Source organism: Ambystoma mexicanum, chromosome 6p, assembly GCF_040938575.1.
Source record: "Ambystoma mexicanum isolate Mex_15411 chromosome 6p, UKY_AmexF1_1, whole genome shotgun sequence".
Classification (NCBI taxonomy): Eukaryota; Metazoa; Chordata; class Amphibia; order Caudata; family Ambystomatidae; genus Ambystoma; species Ambystoma mexicanum.
In genome coordinates this window covers 74,497,048-74,524,380 of record NC_090935.1, presented here as the reverse complement: position 1 = coordinate 74,524,380, position 27,333 = coordinate 74,497,048, and the positions used below count along the sequence as shown (strand labels likewise).

The window sequence follows — 27,333 nt, the reverse complement described above, 5'->3', positions numbered from 1 at the left end:
TTCATATGCAGCATAGCTTTTCAGGCACAAGCAACTGTAGCCTTTCACATGCATGCACACGTAAAATGCACACGTGCCCACTGAGCCTTTCACATCCTTTCAGATGCATGACAAAATAGCCTTTTGCATGCGCACATGAAGGCCTATCATGTTTAAGGCCATTGCAGTCTGAGTGGAATATAGAGCTCAGCAAAGGCGGACAGCGAAGAGAAGGGAATTAAACAATTGATTTAGGAAGCAAGATGTGTGAGAAAGAAATAGATGAAAGAAGGGCCTCTCAGATGTGATGAGGGGAGATGGGCAAGAGAGAAAGTTATAGGGTTGGTGGATACATGAGAGCAAAGGGAACTTAAAAAAAAGGGGTAGTCCTTTTTAAGGGTGCAAAAGTGAGCAAACACATTATGAAATAGAAAAATGCTGGGGTACAGAGGTGGAAGCAATGACAGATCAGAGAGAAAGAGCTAGCTTGTTTAGTCCCATCCTGCATCCCTCCCAATATTTACAGTGGAACACAGACAAGCTCCCACACAGTCATCCTTATCTGCAGTTTCCATCAGCCAAAGTGCTCATTAAAAATGAACTTTGGGGTCAGCCTGCAGCCTGGATCTCTGCTTTGCTCTGTATAGGCCCTGTACTGTCCTGGAGCTTGGTACAACGAATAAAGAACATGCTCACCTTCTCTGAAATTACATTGCAGTTAGTGCGACATGATTTATAAAATGAAAAGCAATTAATCATTCTTGTCTAGTGAATTGCGATGTGATACCGGTTATTTTATGCCTTGCTCTACCTGGAACAGCTGAGGTAACACAATCTTGTGTTAAGAGACTTTGCAATAAAGGCCAGTACATGAGTGCCAGTGATGCTAAACACATTTGACAATAAATCAGTGGCTTTAATGCTAATTTACCACCAATCTTGTAATGAAGCCCAATGTTTTTTTTTCTCCCACTACTCAGTATGTTCCCACATATTCTAGGAGAGGAGCTTGTTTATATATACCTATGATTGTCCTAGAATAAGTTGGGAAGGTTAATTAATTTGAGAAAAATCATTGTTAATCAAAATAATGTTTTTTCAAGCAACATGAACCCCATGAATCTTTCTAGGGCAAGATTAATATTTGTCAATGTGTTTGTAACTTTCCAATAGTGAATTCCTTGCATTGACTAGGGACCTCGATCACATACAAAATGTTGTGGTGGGTGCTATGTTCACTTCAAATGTTGCATGCTCTTTTTTCACATATTTATTTTTGTAGAGGTTATTTTGTATCAGATACAAAAGCATCAAATGATTGCAGTGTGCTCTAGCACCTTTAAGCGTCTTCTTTGTGCTAGATGGGATTACAAATAATAATTACAGACCAAATAATGGGACAGACCAGAGGAAGATGGTAAAATACTGCTTTAATCTGAATGTAAGGAAAAAGGGAGAAATACAGCTATCAAAATAGATGCTCAATATTCACACATCATTTTGCTTGTAAAGAGTTTATATACGTTTACGTAAGTCACTCGTGACATAATCTACATAGCAGTTCACAAAACCCTAACGCCTGAAGGGGTAGAATTAGGGGAACATATCTACTTAGAGAATTATATAAGAATTAATATCTCATTGGCTGCCCCTTGTCTGTATGACACAACCTGAGCTACTTCTACACACGTCACATACTGATTTTAGCAGAGACCACGGAGGATAACACAGGGGCAACACGCTGGTTTTGGACGGAAGACCACACAGAGCAACAGAGGTTCGAATCACGGATCCACGCTTAGAAACCGAACTCAGGTATGGTTTTAGGCGCGTTATAAAACACCAATGAAATTAAATAAATATGGCAGCCAGCTAATAACTGCAACATTGTATATGAAAGTCCATGGCAGGCCCTTTGATTGGTTGGTAACCCTATCCACCTTGGACTTTCGACTTGTTTTCACAGCACGTGAACAAAGTGAAACCTAGGTGTTCAAGCTGCATCAACTTGTTCTTTGTTTTCCCAATCAGTCCATCGTATGTCATCGACCTGATCCTTAGCCAAGCTCTATTGTTTGTAAATTACCTCGTAGTCTGCTCACTGTTCTGGGTCATTCAAGGGAGTGTGAGCACACCACTATCTTAACTCAAAGCTCTAATAAATAGCCTTCGTTTTGAGTTCTTCATTGCGTGTCAGGAGACCATGGTTTTGTCCATTTCTGCCTCTAAATGTCTGCTATTCAATTTAATTAACCAGGGTGCCATTACCCGTTCTGGGCTTTAGAGACTTGCTCACTCCACCTCACACAGGCTTTTGACTTTGTGGTTGGTCAATACTTGGCATCAGCATATGACTTAGCCCTCCTAATCTTAGCAGAAATGTTTCTCATGCACATGGTCTAATCAATCACCCCTCTCTGTGCCATGTGCCCATCTTTTGAAATAGCCTCCTTGACTTCAGGCGAAACGTACTCCCTTATTCTGCATATGAAGAAAGCTTCTTCATGAATTCTTTAATTTACGATCCTAGTCTTGTTTTTGAGGTAGATGAACAAGTTACTTACCAACCATAAAGTTCTTTCGACTGGATGTTCCTCCCATGTATTCCTCATCTTAGATAATCTGCCAGCTGGCAGCTTCTTTCTTCGTAATTTCTTTTTCGCCAGAGGCCGCTGAGCTCTAGGCCGCGTGGTCTTAGTCCCTAGAGGGCCGCCGTTGAATGTCGACAGCATCCGTTGTATAAAGGGCATGAGCCGTGCCCGTTAGTCTCAGTTCTGTTTTTTCAGTGTTAATGGTCGCATCAGTTGTATCAGGCATCGAAGGATGTCAGGCTCTTAAGGAAGTACAAGTGCAAAAAGCATAAAAACTGTACGGAGGGGTAGGTTGGGAGGGTCGATGAGGAATATGTGGGAGGAACATCCAGTCGAAAGAACGTTACAGTTGGTAAGTAACTTGTTCATCGAATGGATTGTGTCCTCCCACGTATTCCTCATATTAGATAGACTCCCACATCAGTTGTAATTTGGAAGAGGGAGTACCAGAGTTTTAAATTATGTACTGAATGAAGGACGGCTTTTGCAAAAAGGCCTCCTTGGTAAGAAGTGTAGTCCAAACAATAATATTTTACAAAGGTGTGCATGGTTGACCAGTTGGCCACTGCGCAAATGTCCTGCTTAGGAACACCCCTCTGAAGAGCCGTAGAAGTTGCTATGCTCCTGGTTGAATGAGCCCTCAATCCATCTGGAGGCTCTTTCCAAGCCAACTTGTAACATTCAGATATTGCTACAATTATCCATCTGGATAAGGTTTGTTTGGACACACCAAGGCCCAATTTGTGTCCAGTGTAACCGACAAATAACTGATCAGTTTGTCTAAATTTTTCAAGTCTAGAGCTATAGAAGCTGAAAGCCATTTTAGGGTCCAGCCTGTGGAACCTTTCCTCCTCTTTACTAGCGTGCGGATGAGGACAAAATGAAGGTAGAGGAATCTTTTGTGACAGATGGAAATCTGAAACTATTTTAGGTATGAAAAAAGGTTTGAGCTTCAAAATAACTTTATCTTTATGAAAAATAGTGTGAGGAGGCTTACAAGAGAGCGCCTGCAACTCACCCACCGTGCGGGCTGAAGCTAAAGTCACTAGTAAAACAGTTTTAAAAGTTAGGAGCCTTAAAGGGCAAGAATGTAAAGGCTCAAAAGGGGCACACATAAGACATTTTAAAACTAAATTTAAGTCCCAAATGTGAAAAGGTGTAGGAGGGAACACATTTGTTAACCCTTTAAAATATTGGATAACTAAAGGCATTTTAAAATACAAAACTTCTTCTGAGGAGCACTTGAAGATAGATAGCGCTGCTAAATATCCTTTAATAGTACCAACTTGGAACCCCGAGTTAGCCAAATGTAAAAGAAAGGAAAGCACCATGGGAGTGCTACATTGAAAAGGATCCACATTCTTATCCCTGCACCAGTTACTGAATTTCTTCCAACGACACCAGTACAAGGATTTTGTTGCTGGCCTTCTAGCTCAAAGCAAAATTTCCATAACGTAGTCCGGAAGGTCCCAATCCTTATATCTCAGCCTCTCAGAAGCCAAGCGTGAAGGCTGAGCGCTTTGACCTCTGGATGGAGAACTTGACCTTCCCTTTGCGAGAGGAGATCCTCTCTTTGTGGAAGACGTATTGGAGGGCAGATGGACATGTCCAGAAGGTCCGGGTACCACGTTCTCCTGGCCCAATCCGGGGCAAATAGGATCATGGTTTTCCTGAATTTTCTCAACCTCCTGATTACTTGAGGAATCACTGGGACTGGAGGGAACGTGTATAGGAGTGGAAATATCCAGTTCACCACGAACGCGTCCCCTAGAGCTCCTCTCGGGGGAAATTCCCTTGAGCAGTACAGTTCGCACTTTTGGTTGGTAACGGTCGCGAACAGATCTACTTGAGAGGTTCCCCAAAGAGCGAAGATCTCTTGAAGGACTTCCTGAGCTAGTTCCCATTCGTGGGAGACTGCTCTGCCTGCTCAGAGCATCTGCCACTGTGTTTTTCTCTCCGGCTAGATGAATTGCTGATAGAGAGATTCCTTCTTGCATTGCCCAGAACCAGAGCTGAATTGCTTCTCTGCAAAGTGGGAGTGATCCTACGCCTCCTCTTTTGTTGAGGTAATGCATGGCCACTGTGTTGTCCATCATTATTAGGACATTCTTTCCCTGTACAGAGAGCAGGAAGGTCTTCAGCGCTAGTCTGATTGCCCTCAGCTCCAAAAGGTTGATGTGTACTTTGGACTCTGATGGAGACCAACGACCGCTGATTGTCAGATCGTTGGTGTGGGCTCCCAACCCTGTGAGTGAGCCATCCATCACTACCGTTATCTCCGGCCATGGTTGCCAAAACTGTTCCCCCTTGAGGATATTCTCCTTGCAAGCCCACCATAGAAGATCTTGAGCTACTTTGGCCGAGACTTGCAGAAGATCTGACATCTCCCCCGTAAACTGGGACCATTGAGTCCTGAGGGCCCATTGAAGGGATATCATCCTCAGTCGAGCCTCTGGCACCAGAAAAATGCAGGATGCCATGGTGCCTAGCAACCTTAGAAAGTCGAAAGCTGGTAGATGTTGGGCATTTTGAAACTTCGTTACCATCTGCAGAATGTGGTGAGCTCTCTCCTCGGGAGGCGAGGCTTTCCCTCAGGTAGTATCCAGGACTGCTCCGATGAATTGGAGTCTTTGGCTTGGAATCATTTGTGACTTCTTGTAATTGAGGGAGAAGCCCAGTCTGTGTATGAAGTGGCAGGTCATGGTCAAATGTTCCTGGGCTCGTTCTCGTGAACTCGCCCTGATTAGCCAATCGTCCATGTCAGAGTAGACATGATTCCCTCCTTTCCTGAGATTAACTGCCACTACAGCCATCAGCTTGGTGAAAACCCTCAGGGGGGAGGCCAGCCCAAATGGCAGAACTCAAAACTGATAGTGAGATCTGCCAACTGCACACCTCAGGTACTTTCTGTGCTAGATATGGATTGGCACATGAAAGTAAGCATCCTGAAGGTCCAATAAAACCAGTCAGTCCTGAAGCTGAAGAGCCTGAAGGATTTGAGAAAAGGTCACCATCTTGAACTTGTCCTTCATGAAGAACTTGTTCAAGTTTCTTAAGTCCAAGATGGGTCCCAACCCTCTGTCTTTTTTGGGGATGAGAAAATAAGGGGAGTACCAACCCATGTTCCTCTCCGCTACAGGTACATGTTCTATTGCACCTTTCTCTAGCAGGGTTAAAATCTCCTGCACAAGTAGCGGGTTTGAAATTTTTACAGAATTGGCTCCCGGTAGATGATTTTGAGGTCTTTGATGAAAAGGAAGGCAGTAACCTTGGGTCACTATCTCTAGTGCCCAGGCATCTGACCTAATGCCCTGCCATTCGTCCAAATACCGAGTGATTCTGCCTCCCACCAGGGTTTTGTGGGTTAAGACCTCAAAATGGCTTTGCAGTGGCTACAGCAGTGGCTGAGGAGGTAGAAGCCGCTGCTGTGGCTGAGCTAACACCTCTCCCATTTCTACCACGAAAGGGTTCTCTCTGTTGGCCTCTCTGACTGGCCTGCTCCCTCCCTTTTCCAAAGGAGGAATAGAAGCAAAAGGGGCGACTCTTCCAGGAAGATGAGCCTGCATAAGAGTGTTGTTGAGGGTGCCTTATAGCGGCACTGAGTGATTTTGCTGCCGCTTTTGAGGTCGGCAGCTTCTCCAAGCTCTCGTCCGCCTTGCTGCCAAACAACCTCAAGCCATCAAAGGGCATATTAAGTAATCTAGACTGCACATCAGCTACAAAACCAGATTGTCTTAGCCATGCGAATCTGTGCAAGACCGTGCTAGATTCCATGGACCTGCTTATACTATCCGCAGTGTCCAATCCTGACTGAAGGCATTCCTCCATAGCCCCTTCACCATCCTTCACTATAGCCAGGAAACCATCCCATTCCTCACCTTCCGGGATGCGTTCAGCCGCTGATGACTTGCAGTCCCACAGGGTATACGTAAATCTTGCTTCCATTCATTTGACCAGTCCGCCATGTCTTCTAAAGGTTGAAATGGCACACGTGTACGATTGTGGGGTGAAATTTAAAAGTCAAGACATCAACCTAACTTTCAGAGAAAATGGCTGGGGGGTATATTTCTGCAAAAGCAAAAGAGGACATCACCCTATTTTTCTAAGGCACTTACTATCCTGCTGGCTCTTGGTCACTGGGAACCTGGCAATGAGCAGGCTTACAGGAGGGGAAGGGATTTAACACCCAAAGGAACAGAAGCTACTCAAGAAAAGCCTTGTGGTCCTTTGGTTTTGCAAGCAAACATGACAAATGCTCTGTTCTAACATGCAACACTCAGCATGTTAAATCACAAAAAGGTGACACTTCCGAAATGTAGGGTTTTAAATGCCAGTTGGTTATACAAAGTACAGGTTTTTATCCTAAATGTGGCCATTTCAAGAGTTACGTCCTGGCACACTGAAACTCTATGTCCATTAGCCTGAACTTAGAGATGGCACAAGAACCCATGGCACAGTTTTAATTCTCGCGTACCGGCTTAACTTGTGAATTTCAATTGCTTTTGCACAGCATTAGCCAAGGTATTCTGAGGATTGGCTTGGCGCCAATATATTATTTGTGAGCTTCAACAGCAATGGTTGGATCTGATTGGCAGAGAAAGTGGTGTGGAGGGATTGACAGAAAAGTATGCAGGATATTTAAAAATGAGTCAATGCAAAGAAAGACAAATGGGAAGAATTAGAGAAAAGGACACAGACATAAAGAAAGATGAGAGGTAGAGAGGGGGAAAGAAAAAGAGCACAGGAAACAGTGTTGCATAGAAAGGCATAGAGATGAAGATGGGTGGCACAGGAAGGCAGCCACTATCAGTTCTGCAGCTACTATGTCCACACTAAAAATATTGACACTGTGCAGAATGATGCAATATTTTAGTCCCAACGCAAACAATTGTTTCAAAATCAACACAATAATTGCCCTTTATTGCAAAATCAGCATTGCCTATAATTCAATATGAGCAAAACATGTATGTGATACTGGCGATAACCATTAACGTTTGCTAAAACAGCTCTGTGACTGGTGCAATTTACACGATCCAGCCCGACTTTTCTATGGCTATGTTTCTGGTGTGCCTTGATATACACATCAATTATTGTGAGTAAAAATATGATTCCTTTTGGATTGCAAGTATGGACTCAAATTGCATGATAATCCATGAGTGTGCAGGGTGTTCAAGAACAGCACTAATCATAAACAAGGAATAAAACACGAAAACCAAGAAGATTGATATGCTTAGTCATGGGATCAAAGCACACACGAGTGATGAAAATACCAAATTAAAATCCAAACAGTGGAAACATTTGTAAAGAAAAAGTGGTATCAGGTTTGCTGCTCCATATTTTTTTATTGAAATATAATACACCCATTTTACTTTTCAAATAGAAGTTTATTGTTAGATTTCTTGTGGTTAATTCTTCACTATTTCTGAGCTGTCTGTGCACTTCACTTACAATGATGTGCTAGCATGGTTGCACCTTCAGACATGGCTGCTGAGCTGATTAACATGGTCCTTTATGAGATGAAGAGTTAGTAATTGCTACAGTAACTTCAATTGATTAGTAGGCGAACCATAGCCCTTGTATGAGAATTAAGGTCCATTAAGATAGATATAATGGTTGTATACGAATTGTTCGTTTCACAATTGTTTGAATTACAATTGACCTTTTCACAATTGACCGAATTGTGAATGTCAATTGTAACCTATATGCGGGGGAAACCCCCCGCAACCTCCCCACCCAATGCAAACCCCCCCAAAACCCCTTTTATTTATGCGGTCAATTGTGAAAAGGTCATTTGTGACCCTTTAAAATCAGTCAATTGTTCATTCGAACAATTGTAAACAAACAATTTGGGTACTACCGATATAATAATGCCTGACACTTTGGTTCAGTTTCATATTTTTGCATTGTGGGGCTGTATTGTGTGGTACAAGTCTGCATTCCGAGAAGCCTGGGTGCTGCTGGCCAATGCCCCCTTCCCCGCTCCTCTTTCTCACCGGTTAGCACCCATGCAATTACCTACGCGGGTGGAATGAGTGTGTTTTAAAAAAAATAAGAAACTTTACTTTTCTGTCTCGACCAGAGCCGTGCCGTGGTTCCCAGTGTCCTTTTTCAATGTTTATGACTTCACAGTTATCACCATTGAAAACAGACCCTGTCAACCACGACGTGGTGCCGGGTCGGACAGAAAAGGTTTTTTTATTCGTGGGTGCTAATGGCAATATTACCGTAGGTGGTGGGCTGACCCCGTCAGTACCGGCACCACTCATTGCGCTCAGAGTCCATTGCTTGCTCAGACCCTTAACTCGGGCGGTGGGCCGTTACCGAAAGGGTCGCCCACTGTCTCAGGTAATATCGCCCTAATAAAAATCAATAATATAATTAAAGCTTTGTCCTTTCTGTGACTACAAAGGACTCATTACTGTAAAAGTTTCTCTAGTGTTCAAATCCGGCTTAAGAAGAATGATGTAACATTTTGGAATGAATATACACCCAAGCAGTCCAGCGCTGGAAGCCAGCATGGCGAAGATCTCCACAGCGACCATGTAACTTCCAGTAGTGCTGAGGTAGGCTGGGATGAAGGAGACCCAGACACTGCAGAACACCAGCATGCTGAATGTGATGAGCTTCGCCTCGTTGAATCTGTCAGGGAGGTTCCTTACCAGGAAAGCCACAACAAAGCTGGCAAAGGCCAACAAGCCCATGTAACCAATCACAGAATAGTAGGCAGCTACAGAGCCTGCTTCACACTGCAGGATAATCTTCCCAATTTGAGAGTGGAGGTCAGTGTGTGGGTGAGGGGGATTGGTGAGCAGCCAGGACAGACATATTACTACTTCCCCCAGGGTGCACACAAGGACTATATAGACAGCCACCTGGTTTCCAAGCCATCTCCTTAATCTACTCCCAGGTTTGGTGGCATTGAAGGCAATGAAAACAGTGATGGTTTTTGCCAACACGCTAGACACAGAAACAGTGAAAATAATCCCAAATGCAATCTGTTGGATAAGACAAGTCAACGGCATAGGTTGTCCAATGAATAAGAGGGAGCAGAGAAAAGCCAACATTAGGGAGATGAGGAGTGTGTAGCTGAGAGAGCGGTTGTTGGCCTTCACTATGCATGTTGTTCGGTGTCGGAGAAAGATTCCCAGGACTCCAGCTGAAACTATGGATAATGCAATAGATATGAAAGCCAAACTCATGCCAAGGCTATCACTGTATGAGAGGAAAATGACAGTCTTCTGAATGCAGCCATCTCTCATTACATTGGGCCACTGGTCCGAAGGGCATCTTATGCAGGTTTCCATATCTATGGATTAACAAAACAATACAGTTAAACATCATTAAAGAACTGAATCGTTTTAGGAATAGGTACAGCATTATAAACTCACAAACATATTTCCAATGCAACTAATTGACATGTTACAATTCATGTAATAGAAGATGTGTCTGCATATTTATGACTTTAGGGCCATATGAACCTAATTGAATGTCTAAGTAAAGAGTATCACTTGGCTCTTTAGCACAGTACCATAATCAGAGCCTGAGCATACACGTTACTCTGTTAATTTATTTAGAAAGAGATATGGTGAAGTCTTTCAGCAAACTGTTCAGTCATGTTTGAACCTTCCCAGAGGAAACCTCGCTGCTGTCTATCCGTGTGTGTGCTCTCTGTGCCGTCAGCTGAATCCACAGCGTTTTTGGATCCCTGCACCTTTCAGACTGACTTAGTTTACAACCTTGCGAGAATGCAAAGCGTTTGCGAAGTGTTTCATCAAAGTGTTCAGTCATGTTCCGGAGGGAACCAGAGAACCAAAACACTTTACTCTGTTCCCCGACTCACTATCGGTACCAGCTTTTGTATTCCTCATATGACTCTTGGAAGAAATCAGTTTGCACAACAACACATTCGTCTACAGGGAGGTCAGTCAATTGCTTCCCTTGTTTTAATCGTCGATCTCATGTGGAAACAAATACATTAAAACAAATCTTGACTTTGGGATTTAAGGGAGTGTGGTTGTGGGTTTAGCCGTGTTGTACCTGATCCATAGCCCTTATACTAATTGTTTTCATTTTATCTACGTTGTTAATTATTATTTAATCACAATTTATTTAACATGCTTTTAAAGATCAGCATTCTGCCTGGCTCAGACTTGCCCCCCACCTTTCCATCCTAACAACTACCGATCTCTGATCAAGATATGTGGGGCGCGGTCGCGCTTCCACTACCACAGTCTTCCGTCTCTCCTTCCGAGAGTGTATTAATGGACATTCCACTGAATAAGTCTCATATCGCCTTAATAAGCGACTCCAACTGGAGTAGGAGATAGATGTGTGATGTAAGCAGCAATCAACACCTTTGTTCCCACTATATCGAATTCAAATGCTAACGCTGCTTCCGTGCCTGCATCCACAGTATTTCATTCATCACTCATGAAACCCCATAATGAACTGCATAACAAACCTGAAGTTGCTTTGGTTTCTTCATTGTCCTCCTTTTTCATCGACATCTACCATTTCTCCCTCCAGGCATCTATATGCCACTTTTAAGCTTTCTTCTGGACCAGTCGACTTCTCTATACCTTCTCTATACCTGATGCTCTAAGGGAATTTACCAAGTGCTTACAATCTTAGTCTCACTCCATGATTCCTTAAAATCAGAAACCAAGACTCATTCTGTTTTATTGGAATCATTGGTATTTAAATTCAAAAATGTGATACTATATTCGACTATGATCAAGCATATTAAACGGCTGTTCCATCAGTTACCCAAAACATTTGACTCTGCAAAAATTGATTTGACTACTGAGATTCCGATCATGGAACCTGAAGTGTACACCTCAACCGCCTTGTTGCCTATCCCTGTGTTCTCTGATTTGTCCCCCGTTAATGGTCCCGAGCTTAAGCATCTTTGTACGCCATTGTCTGATGTCTAACGAACTGCAAACTTCAACTCTTGATTCAGTTGATCCATCGTAAAGAATCAACAATAATGATGCAACTGGTTGCATCGATCTGTATTGGGGTGACTCAATCACACAGAATCACCCAAATACTTCAAGGATTGCTGTTGAAAAATCTCTTAAGCTGCCCGATAAAAAAAACTGGAAAACATCGGCAGAAAACTAAAAATATTATCATGCCCAATAAATCTCGACAGACCTCTAAGAAATGTATCTGCAAGCAGCTAACAGCTAAAAAAAAATGAAATAACAAATAAATAAAAAAGAGATCTTCTTCCTATTCCATCTGAAGCGGTTCATAATTCTTTCAACAAAAACTCCAGCAAGCCTTTCGACGCTCCTGTTTGCCATCCTAATCATACCACTTGCACTAATAAGGAAGTGGCGCCATCTACCACATTCTACACCTCCCCAAAAGCTGTTCTCTGTCCAACCAGTACAATGGAACTTCCTTGGGCCGGTACGGCGCTACAGGCAAGTCAACATTCCATGCTGATCTGCACATTTTCACCAAATTGTTTGTTTGTTTATTTGTTTTTTTTTTTTATTTATTTAGTATGGTGTGCAAAACCCAGTGGTAACACGGCACAACAGAGAGCAGGAGGATAAGGTTACATAGGAACTTAGTTGCATGATAAGGCACATATGAGTATATAGCATAGCATTACAATACGTATAATATGGTGAAATGACATATTTACACATATACATGTAGTATTACATTTCAGTAGGTCAGCTAAGGGATGTAAATAAAACAGTCAGGTTGGTTATAGTTTGTTAGTGTGAATAGTTCACTGATCAGTCATGGGATCATTGGAGCGTAACCAGGTGAGAGTGTTTCGCCTAAAGCTATCGTAGGATTGGTCTGTTCTGATGTTGGGTGGGAGGGCGTTCCAATGTTGCGCTTCATGACAGGGAAACTGCTGCCGCCCGTTTTTTTTGTCTGAATTTCGGTACTTGCAGGCAATGAGAGTTGATCATTCTGGTAGGGTGGGTGGAGGTTTTTTTCATTATTCTGGCTGCAAGATAGGGGAGAGCAGCATTATTCTGGCATTTGAACGTGAGTGATGCTGTTTTGAGTGAGATGCGGTCACAGAATTTGAGCCATTTGTGTTCTCTCCTTTTGTTGGAGATGTGTTCCTTGGAAGGTAAGTTACGGGCTGTCCTGAGTGCATTGTTTTGTAGTGTTTGAAGTTTGTCAGTTATGTATTTGTTGGCTCCTAGATACATGGCATTACAATTATCAAGTTTGGAGAGTATTAGGGCATTGGCGATGATGATGCAGCTAGCTTGAGAGAGGAATGCTCTACTTGCCCTGATTAGCTTGCACGGCGGTGGAGGATGCTAATGAGTTTACTTGTTTTTTTAGCGACAAGGCTGAGTCTAGATGAAAGCCTAAGGTTTTCACTGTCTTGGCAACTGTGATGGTGTTGCCATCGATGTTAAAAGCCTTGTAGCTGGGGCTGAGTTTTTTTAGATTGGCATTGGAGCCGAGGAGGAGGATTTCGGTTTTCTCATCATTCAGGCATAGGCCGTGTGTGGCCATCCATGCCTCAATGATGAGATATATTCTGTTTACCAAGGCCGTATCTGAGTCAAAGTTGCCTGAAAGGGGTATGAGGAACTGGGTGTCATCTGCATAATTAGTGTATGTGACACCCAGTCTGTCCAATTTGTCAAATAAGGGCTTGGTAAAGATGTTGTAGAGGGTTTGGGAGACGCAGGAGCCCTCGGGTACGCCGCAAGTTAATTTGATGGGGTCTGCTGAGGCTAGTGAGTAGTCATAGTCTAATTGTCCAAGAATGATTGGATCCAGGCTATGGCCTCTTTCGAGAAGTGGGCAGCAGAGGCCAGGTGTTCGCACAGGACTGTGTGGTCGACCAGGTCGAATGCTGCCGACAGGTCGAGGAGGAGTAGCATGGCAGTGTTGCCTTTGTCGTTAATCTCATTAATCTGGGTTTTAAGATCGATTAGGGCTGTCTCAGTACCGTGCTGTGGTCTGAAACCGGATTGGTGGACGACTAGTAGTTTGTGAGTTTGTAGATATTGCTGGATTTGTAGGTATGCTACTCTGTCTATTATCTTTAGCAGGAACGGTACTGTGGTGATGGGCCTGTAGTTATTGGGGATAGCGGAGTCTAGGGTTTGCTTCTTGATGAGAGGCAGAACCCAGGATTCTTTGAGAATGCTTGGTATGGAGTTGGAGGAGAAGGATGCATTGATCAGTTTGGGTATAAAGGGAGCTACGTCCCTGGCAGCATCCTTGATTATTTGTGGTGGACAGGTGTCACCTTTGCAGTTGGATGGTATGAGTGAGGCTATGATCTCTTCTGTTTCTAGGATGGATATTTTAGTGAATCTGAAGAGATTTGGACCTGAAGAGTTTGTTGTTTTGGCATGATTGCTAGGGGATGATATGTTAGGGGTTAGGGAGTCTTTTTTCAGTGCGATTTTAGTTTGGAGAGTTTTGATTTTGTTGGTTAGGGCGTTTTGGATGCTGGTGCACCATTGTTTGTCTTTAGTTATGTTATCTGGTGGCGGTATGGGGGATTCTAGTTCCCTTATTATAGCAAATAGTTCTCTGGTGTTGGAGTTGGATTTTTCGATTCATTGAATAGATTTTTTTTTGTGAGAAGGATTTCTTTTTTGTAATTGTTAGCAAAGAGTTTGAGTTGTAGTTTGTTCTCTTCTGTGGGGTTATTGCGCCACTGGGTTTCAAGTTTCCTTTTGCGCATTCTTTCAAGTGGGGGGCTGAAGCAGGTGTTCAGGTGAGATTGTTGTTTGCTTTTTTGCATTTTTTGGGGGGCAATGAGGTCTAGTCCTTTTTTCATAGCCATGTTGTAGCTTTCTACTAGGCATTCTGGATTTAGGTTGTCGGGGAGTGCATTGAGAGTTGGCAGTAGAAGTGGTAGAAGGTTGTCAGGAGTTATATATTTTTTTGCTCTGGTGGGCAGTGGTGGTGCCATTATTTTTTCTTTGCTGACTTCTTTATTGAGTGACAATGTGAAGTCAATGAGGTAGTGGTCTGTCCATTGTTGAGGAGTGGTTTTGGTGATGGTGGTATCTCAGTTCAAGACGGCGATCCAGTCCAAGGTCCTACATTTATTATGGGTAGGGGTAAACACTTTTTGGGTTAGGCCGTGTTCAGCTAGCATATTGGCTATGGCTTGTGCTGGTTTGTCACCAGGGTTGTTCAGACCAAGATTCAGGTCACCTAGTAATAGTATTTGGGAGGTGTCTTTTGTATTGTTGGCTATGAGGCTGTATAGGTCTGCTTTGTATGAGCCAATGGGGCCATGGGGCCTATATATTAGGTAGATGGCTAAGGTACGGGTGTTGGAGATGGGTAATTTGGCTGTGAGGAGCTTGCAGGATTTGAGAGGCGATTGAGTGAATGGTCTTAGCTCGAGGTTGGACTTTGCTATGATGGCTAGACCGCCTCCTCTGTTATTGGGTCTGTCCATTCTGATTATTTGATAGTTTTCAGGGATGGCTATTGATAGAGCTGGGCCTGCTGCTTCATGCAGCCAGGATTCTGTGATTGCTAGTAGGTCGAGGTTGTTGGTGGATAAGATGTCTGCTATTTCCGTGGCATGGCCCACTAAGGATCTAGCGTTGATCAAGCCTCCGGATAGAGTTGTTGCATTGGGTAGATCCTGGATGGTTATAGGGATGAGTTTGAGTTGGGTGAGTTTATTACAGGGCGTGGTTAGGTTAGGACATACTTTAGGGTGCCGTGAGGTAGATCTCAGAAGGGGATTGGGAGTTTTGCTGTGACCGGTAGGCTCATAGAGATGAGGTAATCTGGCGCGAAGCCTGATGTTTCTTTCTGAGATTGTGCACGGTTAATTTTCTGCTGAGCGCATGGTTGCAGTAGTAATAGTCGTGGTAATGTGTAATAGAAGCATGAGGAGGTACAGTAGGGTGGCCGTTTGGCTCTTGCTAATGTGCATTGTGCAGTGAGTGGTTATCCTCAATTATATTTGGTAGATACAGTGATGATATAACACATTGAAAATGCGAGATTCATTTGGCAGTTGGGCACATAGGTTAGAAGCAACTATCCAGCAATAGGTAAATAGCAGTCTAATGCGAGATTCATTGGGTGGTTGGGCACATGGGCTAAAAGCAACTGTCCAACAGCAGGTAAGTTGCAGGAGAGCAAATGGCTAAAAACAACTATCCAGCAATAGGTAAGTAGCAGTCTAATGCGAGATTCATTCGGCAGTTGGGCACATAGGTTAAAAGCAACTATCCAGCAACAGGTGAGTAGCAATCTGGTGCAGGATACGTTTGGCAGCTGGGCACATAGGTTAGAAAGCACTATCCAGCAATAGGAAAGTAGCAGTCTAATGCGAGATTCATTGGGTGGTTGGGCACATGGGCTAAAAGCAACTATCCAACACCAGGTAAGTAGCAGGAGAGCACATGGCTAAAAACAGCTATCCAGCAATAGGTAAGTAGCAGTCTTATGCCGGTTTCGTTTGGTAGTTGGGCACATAGGTTGAAAGCAGATCTATCAACAAGTAGGTAATAGTGATTTAGCTAATGGTTGTGCGTGGACAACTTATAGTGTTGACTGGTGTGCTAGTAGAGTAACATAATAACAGATTATAATAAGGCAAATTCGATCAGCGCAAGTAAGTTAGAGCAGTGCAATTGACAGTATAATGCAGTAAAAACAGTGCGGGCCGTGAGTGCCTAGATTGAGTGTAAATTCGTGATTGTCCGCCTGTCATGGGTGCATGGGGCACTGGGGAAAGGGTGCATAAAAGGTGCGCCGGACCAGAGTGCGTTCAAGTGGGGCAGACTCGGTTGGTCGAGTAATAGGCATGCACTGATGATGTCTGTGAACAATAGGCGATGGTACAGTGGGCCCCCAGGGTGAGATGAGTAAGTAACAGAACAAAACGGAAGTCGTTAGTCGTGGCGTAATTTTCAGATTGCTGCTTCCATTCCTGACAATGAAGAGGTGTCTATGGAGATGTTTTTCAGTGTACTCACATGTATTGGCTCATGTGTCTTGGTCGTGCCGTGGCTGGTGGTGCTCTGTGGCGTACAGGGGCAAACAGGAAGGGGCCTTGTTTTCTTGGGCCTTCCTTGAGTGTGCCGGCTTCCGCCTGCCAGTGGCCTTGTGGGCGGGATGTTGAACGTTGCTAGGCAATGCAATAAACATTGATGGCGGCGGCCATCTTGGAGGCTGGAGCTTATCGTGTCGTAGTGCACACGATTTTAGGTGCCTGCTGTGGGGTGGCCCGGCGCAGTGCGCACCGCCGATGGGCTTCAGGCTCACCTGCAGAGGGCATAGGGAGACCTTTCAGGACTCCAGGTGGCTACTTCAATGGATGCACGTCTGCTCCTGCAGTCCGTGTTGTCGTTGGGGCGGCGTGTCTCAGGAGACGCATCTGGTGCAAGATAAAGGGGCTCCTGCCCTCTCGAGCGTCTACCCGGAGTGTGGGAACAGGGGAAAACAGGAAGGGGCCTTGCTTTCTTGGGCCTTCCTTGAGTGGGCTGGCTTCCGCCTGCCGGTGGCCTTCTGGGCGGGATGTTGAACGTTGCTAGGCAACTCAATAAACATTGATGGCGGCGGCCATCTTGGAGGCTGGAGCTTATCGTGTCATAGTGCACACGATTTCGGGTGCCTGCTGTGGGGTGGCCCAGCACAGTGCGCACCGCCGATGGGCTTCAGGCTCACCTGCAAAGGGCATAGGGAGAACTTCCAGGACTCCAGGAGGCTACTTCAATGGATGCACGGCTGGATGCATGGCTCTTCCTCATACTTTTGATACCATTTCAATTCCACTGAATTTTCAAAATGACTCACCGTCTGAAGTTAACGAGCGTTCCAGCATTAATGATGCGCAACTGAATCAAAATACCAAACCTACTTCAAATTTAGACATTTTAACAGCATGGTCTGCCTTTTCTCTAAATCAACATTTCCGAAATTCTCATCCCACTTTGAAATTCAAACCCTATGTTGCCGCTGTAACGCAATTATTAACTCAAATGCCCCATTTGATGATTTTGCAGTCAGGACAGAAACCATCTGGATAATCACTTTCTTCAAGTCCCTCAGCTGCCAACAGAAAATGGGCTTCTGCGAGAGCGAGAATACTCTTCAGTCCCACTGTACGTAACCAATCGCCAAATCAAACCAACACCGATTTGAGAAAAAGCTATTTGAACAATTTGCACACAACAGTCCCTCAAAAGCTGTCAGTTTTGCTTGAAAGTGTACTATACGACCCAAAATCTGTTATCTTAAATCGATCTACTGTGTTGGAACTTTTTCGCTCCTTACCTTCTTTGAATTCCTTTACCACAAATGACATTGATCGTGTTTTATTTGCAGACAGACATAGGACCGATCGATTTATTCTGTTTCTAAAACCAAACATTGTGTTTCATCTTCTTTTTAGAGAAATAGATGCTATCAGAACAATGGGCTTTGATCTTTCTCTCCAAAGTGAGATTCCCTCACCACATGAGATAAATGTTGTCGAAAAAAAATCCTTGAGGGAAATGATCAAAGCTTTTTCTAAGGAAAATGAGCAACTAAAACAAAAAGATTCTTTGCGCAATAGTAGCACAAATTCACAATCTTGTTCCACAAAAATGATTAGTATGCCCTTTATGAACACATAACATATCTCAGCGGACCTTCTCTCGTTCCTGATGTTCCCATAGCAGATCTACATATTCCTATTCTTCAACACCCGAGGTCACAATACCTTCTTAACCAATCCAGAAGTAGGTAACCTATTGAAATAACAAACTCTTATAGTTCTACAGGAAACTTGGTTACTACAAAAAACAGCCCTTGATGAATACGCAGTTGTGTGTCAACCCTCACGAAAGGGCCTCTCAGGCAGGCCTTTTGGTGGCCTATAAATGATGATCAAAACATGCAGCACGATATCATTAATATCTGTTTACTTTCCACTATTTGCTATTTTGATAACCCATGTCAAACTCGCACTCCCTCCTACATGGGGACATTCTGATACTCAATATTTATTGCCATGCAGCCATGACTCCATTGAGTATCTTTATAGATAAAATCAGTTTCCATGTGAACACATGGATCAAGCAAAATACTTTAGGTCAAGTAATCATAATGGGTGACTTAAATGCCCGATGCCTGCCTTACCTCCGATTGGATCGTCTCATTATTTTTTGATGATCCACGATCTCTGAAAAAATGTGGTAAAAAAAACTTGAAAACCCTAGAAAACTTGAAAATCTAGGGTTGCTAATGCTTAATGGTTTGATCCTAGGCGATATACCCAATAAACCAACATGGACAAATGGCAAGACATATTCAACTTTAGACTACATGTTTGCAACCATCCCAATTTTCGATCGTTGCATAAAGTTGGTGGTATGCTATAGTAATCTCAGCTATCATAGTTATTTATCTTCCATTTTTTCTTTTTCATCCACTTTCAGTAACTTAACTCAAACGCCTTCTCCCTCGCAGATGATTAATCAAGCAGGTAATCGTCTATGATGGAATGCAACTCGCGTGCAGAAAGTCAACTTGAAAGCGCATCATCTCATTAAACATACTACACTAGACTGGCAATTCCATCCAATTGCCCCATCTAATTTTGTAGAGTTTGTCGTTGTATTACCATATTTTACTAATAAATTCAGTTCTCATAACCCATAATTAAGTAAGAAACAATCACTTTTACAACAGTGAAATAGGGGCTCTTTAATCAGAGATCAGAGCCCTAAAAAGATGCATCATAGCAGAACCAGAAGAATTTCATTCAAAAATAAAACATGCTAATTATAAATATACATCATGGCTCAAAGGGCATAGAGCTTTACTTATGCAGCACAACGTGGAATCAATGTTATCCGCCTTGGATAATAAAGTCACTTGCGCTTGCTGGCCCCTAATCAATAATCTAAACCAAACTCAATCTGACCTTAGAACTGCTTTAATCACGGAGCTCCAATGGATAGGCTCACTTAAAAAAACGTCTCGTTGGGTCTTGCTAGGAACTCTCCAATAGCAATCCAATACAATTATAAGGAAGATTGGAACCTAAAATTTGATTACAAATCTGTGTTGCGTATTATTGAACACACCAGTTCATCTTGTGCTCCTGACACTAACAACCTCACTAACATTCTCTTCAGAGGACAACCCGCAACTTGGGCCACAATTCTGACCATACTTTTTTCAGATATAGTAAGAGCACAACTATTTCCTTCTTTCTTGGTACACTGCCCACATAATCCCAATATACAAGAGAGGCTCACACTCTGACCCTGCCAACTACCGCCCAATAGCTATTCTAGATGCTGACAGTAAAATCGTTTCAGCCATACATCCTGAACATCTAGAAGCATAGCAATCTGCTGTTGACTTGATTTCCAAGTGGCAAACTGGATTTAGGAAAAATCATAATACATCTCTAAATGGTTTGATCTTAAAAACGCTTTTATCCAAAGTACAGACTAAGGAAAAAGAGTCTTTATTTGTGGCAACAACAGATCTCTCAGCCGCATTTGATGCAGTTGATCGAAATATTTTTGGACCAAATTGCATAATTGGGGATTTGCTTCCTGTCTTCTTCGTTTAATAATAGCTCTTCACACCAATACTCATTTAAATTCCACCTATATCATGCCGGTCCCCTATATCAAAAATTGACAACTACTAAAGGAGTACGGCAAGGTTGTGTACTTGCAGCATGCTTATTTAATGTATGCCATTGTGACATAGGAACATTCTTAAATGAAGCATCTCTTTCCACCCCGAAAATTGGCACTCATAAAATCAGCTGGTTAGCCTACACAGAAGATTTCCTCATTTTTAATACCACTGCAGTATGATTACAGCGCTTACTTAGAGCTCGTGTTGACTTTGCAGTAGCTCATGGTCTCAGAGTAAACTTGATTGAAACTAAAGTTATGCCCTGTATAACTAAATCTAATATACTTAAAAATACATTTCGCTGGCATGTAGACAATGAAGCATTAGATCGAGTGATCAATTTTAAATACTTAGGTTTCCCGATCCATGCACGTGAATCTAAATCAGAATGAAAAGAATGGTTGACCTCTCAGGGAGCAGACATAGGTAATCAATTACTGCGTATTGATTCCAAATATGGGAGATATTCCATGAGGGGAAAATAATTCTGCAATTGTTATATTGCAGAGATATTACCTATCTGGGTCCTTGACCTGCTTCCTCAAATTGAGGTCATTTTCTGGAGAAGAATATTTTGCGTTCCCAATAGTACTCCTGTTGCCATTATGCAATATGACCTTGGCCTCCATTCCTTGAAATCTAGAGCGCTAAGTAGACACTTATCCCTTTATTCTAAAATCATGTCCTCTGAAACAAATGTTTGCCTTTTATACAGATCTTAAAGACATTATAACTAACAAACGTTCCAGTCATCTAACTCAACTAGCCTTTTTTTCAGAAAGATGCTTGTCTATACTTGCTGATCTAGGTCTCTCTCTTAGAGACCTACTAACAAATCCAGATAACATTAAAACAACACTCTACAGACAAGTTGGGCATCAACAATTAACACCATACATTCTGATGTCTCGCAGAAACACTTAAAAACAGACTATAAAGCTGCTAAAATACTTGCACCCTTTTTAACAATCTATCCCCATCGCTCAATCAGACGCAATTTAATTTGCTTTCGTTGGAATCTAATTCCAACTGGAGAAATGTGTTTGTGCTATAACCTTCTAGACATTCAAAATACAACCTGTCCTTTCTGCAATATTCCTTCTGTAGTGGAGACCTTAGAACATTTGTGTAGCCGTTCAGCACTCTTTAAGAATCGAGAAATCAATTTTTATCGTTAAATATCATCTTGCACTGTACATTTTAACAAAGAGATTTGACAACTTTGCTTAGCTGGTCGCACAACCACATTAGTCATTGCTATAACAGGATACTTTAGATCCTTGCAAAAAAGATATCATGCATTTATCTTAAAATCCTTTTTGCAATTGCTTGTCACTTGCAGTTCAGCCATGTCAGTGGTATGTGCCTTAGTGCTATCCAACTGATCTAATATTAACTTTTCTCTCAACATAGCATGTATAAACTATGGCAAGAAGGAGGACGTTATCTTCTGGTAATGCCAGAAAATGTAAGCTTCTCATTGTATTAGACCCTTCAACCCACAAGATGACAGAACATGACACTTCAAGTTCAGTTATCCAGGAAGGAAGGGTGTAAAGGATCAAAGTCACCTTTTCAGCTAAAAGTCTGAGGTCATGAAAACAAGGCGAAAAACAGAGGTGTGATGACTTGTATCTATGAAATGTGTTTACTTTGCAATGATTAGCTGTTTTTATGGAGGTAAAATCCCTGATTTAACAACTGCATCCCTACCCCCACACCCCAACACCAATCCCGCTCCAAATTCTCAGACAAGAAACAGGTTATTTTCAACCTGAATATTCTGTGTTGTTAAATAATAAATTAAGAAATTAAAAGTGGTTGTTCAGGTGATCTGTTATTTTCCTGTTTTCCTTATACACCTTTAGTTGATTTTCCTGACCCAGGCCCTATTTACCTGTTGCTACTTCCTGCTCTTTGCTTCTGCAGCACCTACCACTGGCATCTTCTGTGATCTATGGAATGCATAATATGTGATTTTAAAAAACGTATTTTTTAAAGTCTAGGCTTTGATCTAGTAGGTTTTGGTTGAATACAACCAATGCTATATACATAAACAGGTATATGTGTATGTGGGGATAGGGTAGTATGGGGTCTGTGGTTAGGGGTGAGTGGGTGCGCATTGGAGATAGGATAGAATGGAGGGATCATTTTTCTTTAAAAACGGGGTCAGTCCATGATGACCGACGCTGCTCAAAGTGCAGGCTACAAAAACATGCATAACCCATAGAATGCAGTTTGGTGATGGAAATGTTGGTAAGGAGGTTGCTTGGGTGCTGGGATTCACGTCCAACGTTCCAGCAGGGCAAAATGCATAGGTTGAAGAAAAGCTATTTGCATGAAGTATTGCGGGAGTCGATTGCGGTTTGTACAGAATAAGGAGCATATATTGGACCTCATTATGACTTTTCCAGTATCCTGGTAGCAAATCGGCCAGAATACCAGCAAAACGAAAAACTGTTACCGGCACTCATTCCGGCAGTATTACTGCTGCATTACGAGTGGCAGCAACAGTAAGTTCCCATTCCATGGAGTCCATTTGGACTCCATGGGGGGATTTGCCTGTATTACCAGTGATCTTTGCTGGTAAGGGGCCTGATTACCACCAGCTCTTAGCTGGAGGTAAATCAGGCACCTCACTGGCAAAATTGTAGTTGAACAGCACGGTAACGTGCCTGTATATGTTAATACTGCCACATTATTACCGCACCGGCCAACTTATGATGAGCCCCATTATTTTGAGTTAGGTCTAATACATATTAGATACTCACATACTGCAACACAGAAAGAGCAACAAATGTATCCCTTTTGCTGTTGCAGAGGTTATAGATAGGGCTGTGTATAGGCCCTACATTTAGTTGTTGTATTAAGAAAACATATGGCCTGAAGTACAGTGTGCGGGAAGAGCCGAGTAAGGTGGAAGATGGAGTTAGAAAGGTGTTTTGGTAGATCTGAGGTGAGTGTGGCAGCATGACAGAATTATCGCCATTTTGGAAGTTGAATCCTAGTATACTTTGAGCAGAATACAATGTAGGCCCTGATGTGGAGCTGTAGCTCTGTGTAGTTAGCTCGAAAAACAAATCCCCTTTCCTGTTGCCCATGAGAGAGGCCGAGGTCAGAGGCACTATGAGGTACATAGAGAAACACTAATTGTATCCAGCTGTGAGCTTGAACGTGGTGAGAATGGAACGTGAGCTGGTAGAGATGAGCCCTTTGAAGGATGAATTCATGAGAACAGGGAAAAAGTTTTTGTGATTCCAAGAGGCCAAGCAAAGTTTTAAGAGCACTACTGCCCTCCCCAACAATGGTCATCCAATATGAATTATAATTAGACACACAATTTAAGCAAAAGAAATCCCTAAATTCAGACTCAAGAGCGTTCCCCAGTTACGTCATTACTGGGCATCGGGGTTTCAAGGAGATAAGGGGAGCCGTGTTTGGAACATCCTGTGATTTGTGATATGAGGAGCAGAAGTGATGCTAGTAGATTAAGTACAAGTTTAGGGAGGCAACATGCGTGTGCCAAAGCGTTGGGTATAATGAGAAGGCCTATTGTCAAGGGAGGGTTGGCCTCGCCAGTTTACTCCAGTCACGTCTGGAATGGAGGGGTTCACATCACGTGACAGTCTCAATTTATCAATATGCCATTATACCCGAGTAACCAATCCTATACCTGGATCCGACAGTGACAGAGTAGAGGGACCACGTGTCAGGTGAGTGAATTTAGATAGTGTGTGGCCAATCGGTCCAGAGGCTATAGGGGGATATTAGCATGTTTTATAGGTGGTAGTCAATGAGGGTATCGGGATAACATTGTAACTTATATAATCAAATGTAGTATTCTACCACTACAGAACTTGAATGAACGTGGGGATTTGATGAGCTCTGTGTCAGTTTATTTCAGTTCTACAGGACTGTCTGGGACCTTTTACATGTAATAAACCTTGTTTATCCTTAAAAAAATGGTGCATTGATTATTTAGCCAATTTGATTATTTTTTGTGACATGTTTTTGGGTCAATATTCCTCTACAGTTTGGTGACCCCTACATATCCCAAACTCTCCGGGAGGTCGGGTGTGTCCCAGTCATGCATCCTGGAGTGCAGCGCCTGTCTTCATTCAGTTCCCATGCATGATCTGAAGAGGTTCGCAGGTGCCTTTTTTGGAAAGGCCTGTATTGCTCCTTCGAGCGGGGCGCTGCTCCCAGATTGTGCAGGATGTTGATGGGAACCCGCTTCGGAGCTGCTTGAGAGAACGTATAGATGTAAGTGCACCTTTGCAGAACAAAACATCAGGGGAGACTGCGTATGTGTGGAGTGAGTTGATTGTTAGTGCGAGGAGTGTAAAAGTCACATGGCAATATAGTGTGGTTTTTATATGTATAGAAGGTGCCAGAGGAAGCTCCTCCGCTGCGAGGAAAGGTGACATCATAGTATATTATGAGGTAAAAATAAGAGAGTAAACCTGGACCTAGTCGGATTGCGAAGGAAAGCAGTACTGCAGAATATATATACAATCTTCCCAGTTCTTCACAGAGTCCATAAGATTCATAATTACATTTTAAAAACCTCATCTAAAAACGTTACCCCAGCAAGGACAAAAGGCGCATTTTCATCTGAAAAAAACATGTTCCACCATTCTTCCACTGTTACCATTTTAACATTCTCTAGAAATCTTCCCAGAAAGAATGTTCTTCAGGAAGTCAGTGCAGGGCAACTATTCATTACATGCTTCACTGTTTCAGATATTCCCACTTCTAGACAAAATCTACATCCAGGATCTTTCCACCCACCTTCTTTTCACCTGAACATCACTTCCTTAGTCGGATATAGGTTCAGGCCTAGACGTAAAAATTGGTTCTGATGATAAACACTTGCTAATTTGACTAGATATTTTGGTACAGCATTAAGGGCTCGGGTCTCTAAGCCTAGACCTAGAGTCAATTTTTATCTTTGTCTCTTTGCTTGTGTATTGATCCAATCTTGGTGCCAAGCTCAACATTCACAGCATCAGGATTTGTTATTAGTACCTCAATTGAAGTTTCTTAGGGCCTTAAACCGTGTACATTTCAAGAGGCAAAACTGTTTCATTCTTATCTAGGTTTGTTAAAATTTGGAATGGAGGATTCTAGAACTGCCAGCTTCGGGAATGGCTGCTTAGGTGCTGAGCTCCTGTGCCAACTGCTTTAGATACTATCCATCATCATTATGAAGAATCAGGTGTTATAGAGACTGTTCAACCAGCCAAAAGACAAAAGGGAGAGGAAGAAGGAAGAGATGACAAGATTTTGGACTTGCTTACCAAAATGATGGCAGATGTGGCTGACATTAAGGCTAAACTGATCACCTCTGAAGAGAGGTACTTGGATCTTACCACAAAGGTAGTTTCTGTGTAAAAACACCTTACAACAGTGGATGACATGGTTATACGGTTAGCAGATTAGATCAGACATCTGGATATGGTAAATGAAAAATTATCTTCAAAACTCTCTGTGCAGGAACATTTTTCAAGGTGCAACAATGTGAGGATTGCTGGGTTTCCTGAAAATGCTGAACATGGTAATCCTATTTCATTTCTGGAGAAGGTACTAGTCTCTATCCTTAATTTGGACCCGAAAATTCCGCTGGAAATTGAAAGAGCGCACTGGTACTTGGCCAAATGCCAGCTTTGGGTCAGAGACCTAGACATTTTATTGTAAAGTTCTAAGATACCCAACCAGAGAGCTCATTCTGATGAAATCCCGTGAAAATGGAGATCTTGACTGGGGAGGAAATAAAATAATGATTTTTGCTGATTTGAGTAAGGACATTATGGAGAGAAGGAGATGTTTTCAGGTGGCTAAGGAGAAAGCTAAGAATAAGCATCTTAAATACTATACGATCTACCCTGTGATACTCTGTATCATAGTAGAAGGCCAAATACATTCATTTGTGGACTGCAAGCAAGCTGGAGCCTTTTTAACCGATTTGGATGTTGAACCTATGGAAGCAAGTACTGCATCTACCTCTACCTTGATGTCTCAAAAGTCATCTCAGCTGAAACAGAAAAGGAATACATAGTTTCCTGGATTGTGATTGTTCATTTTTTTGTTTTTTCCCCCTTTATTATTATTACTTTACATTTTTATTTATACTTCTGTGTTTGGTTTGCTATGTTTAAACCGTTATTTATTCTAACGGTTTTGCTTGTGTGTTGGTGAGATTCAAGGATGCCGTGGGATTCGCACTAGAGGGAAGTACCTCAGTTTTTTATGAACATAATGCGTGCTGTGTATCAGTCATGGAAGCTTCGGTGAGCGGGTGAGCTTTTACAGACAGGATGCTGCATCTCTCTTTGCTGGGCTGAAGTGAAATGGCCAGCTGTCGCTGTCATGGGCAGCTGGGCCAGGCTCCATTCTCACTGCTCTGTGGGCTGGAAGCTAGACCTTACCGAGACAGTGTATTTGACTGGCGGCGCCCGGGGAATGTGAAGGACATGCATCACGTTCGTGTGAACAGGCCTTTGAGGTATGTGAAGGTGGATCAAGTTTGAAGGTACTCAGGACTGCTGCACTTTCAACGGTGCGGCAGGTCTCCTGGGGCCCTGGTTGTCAGTGTCCGTGGGTCTCCCTTACCTAAATCTCGCCTCACGGAGTCAGTGTCTCCCTTCTTCTGGGCGTCCCCCAGCACTGTTTGAGTTGCACTCTGTGGAACACCCTGCTGGCGCAGACGCCACCCTTTAGCTGGCGGACAATGGTTGAACTGCTGTCAGGATGGCATTGGCATATGTAACTGTTCATGTAATGGGGATAGTGCTCATGGGCGGCATCTGGTAGGGGGTTGTGGCTCACATGGGCTGCTTCAGCAGACACCCTGCACATGGTCCGTTTAACGCGGTATTAGCATTACAGGTGCTAAGGGATGGGGTTTACGGGGAAGGGAACAGAGGTATTGATCTTGTGGTTGCATTTGGTATATTGCCTTGCTGGGGTCATTTACACTGCGCTCATTCTTCAATTTCAATCTTCGGATGACTGTGGCTCAGCACAGAGGCAGCTGCAAGCCCCCATAATCAGTGCCCGGATCACTATTTCCTCCTATCAATGTGGGGAGTTTGTGTAGTGGGTACAGTTCAGTTTTTTTTTATATTGT

At 42.9% G+C, this 27,333-nt stretch overlaps 1 protein-coding gene across 1 annotated transcript in view; it reads right to left on the bottom strand.

The window, feature by feature from the left end:
• Positions 1 to 8,971: 8,971 nt before the first annotated feature.
• LOC138510670 (vomeronasal type-2 receptor 26-like) overlaps positions 8,972 to 27,333 on the bottom strand; it is a 318,905-nt gene continuing 300,543 nt past the window's right edge. Inside the window, exon 5 of the mRNA XM_069626450.1 lies at positions 8,972 to 9,876. Within this exon, the coding sequence (XP_069482551.1) occupies positions 8,972 to 9,876 (905 nt within the window). The remainder of the gene's footprint in view (positions 9,877 to 27,333) is intronic.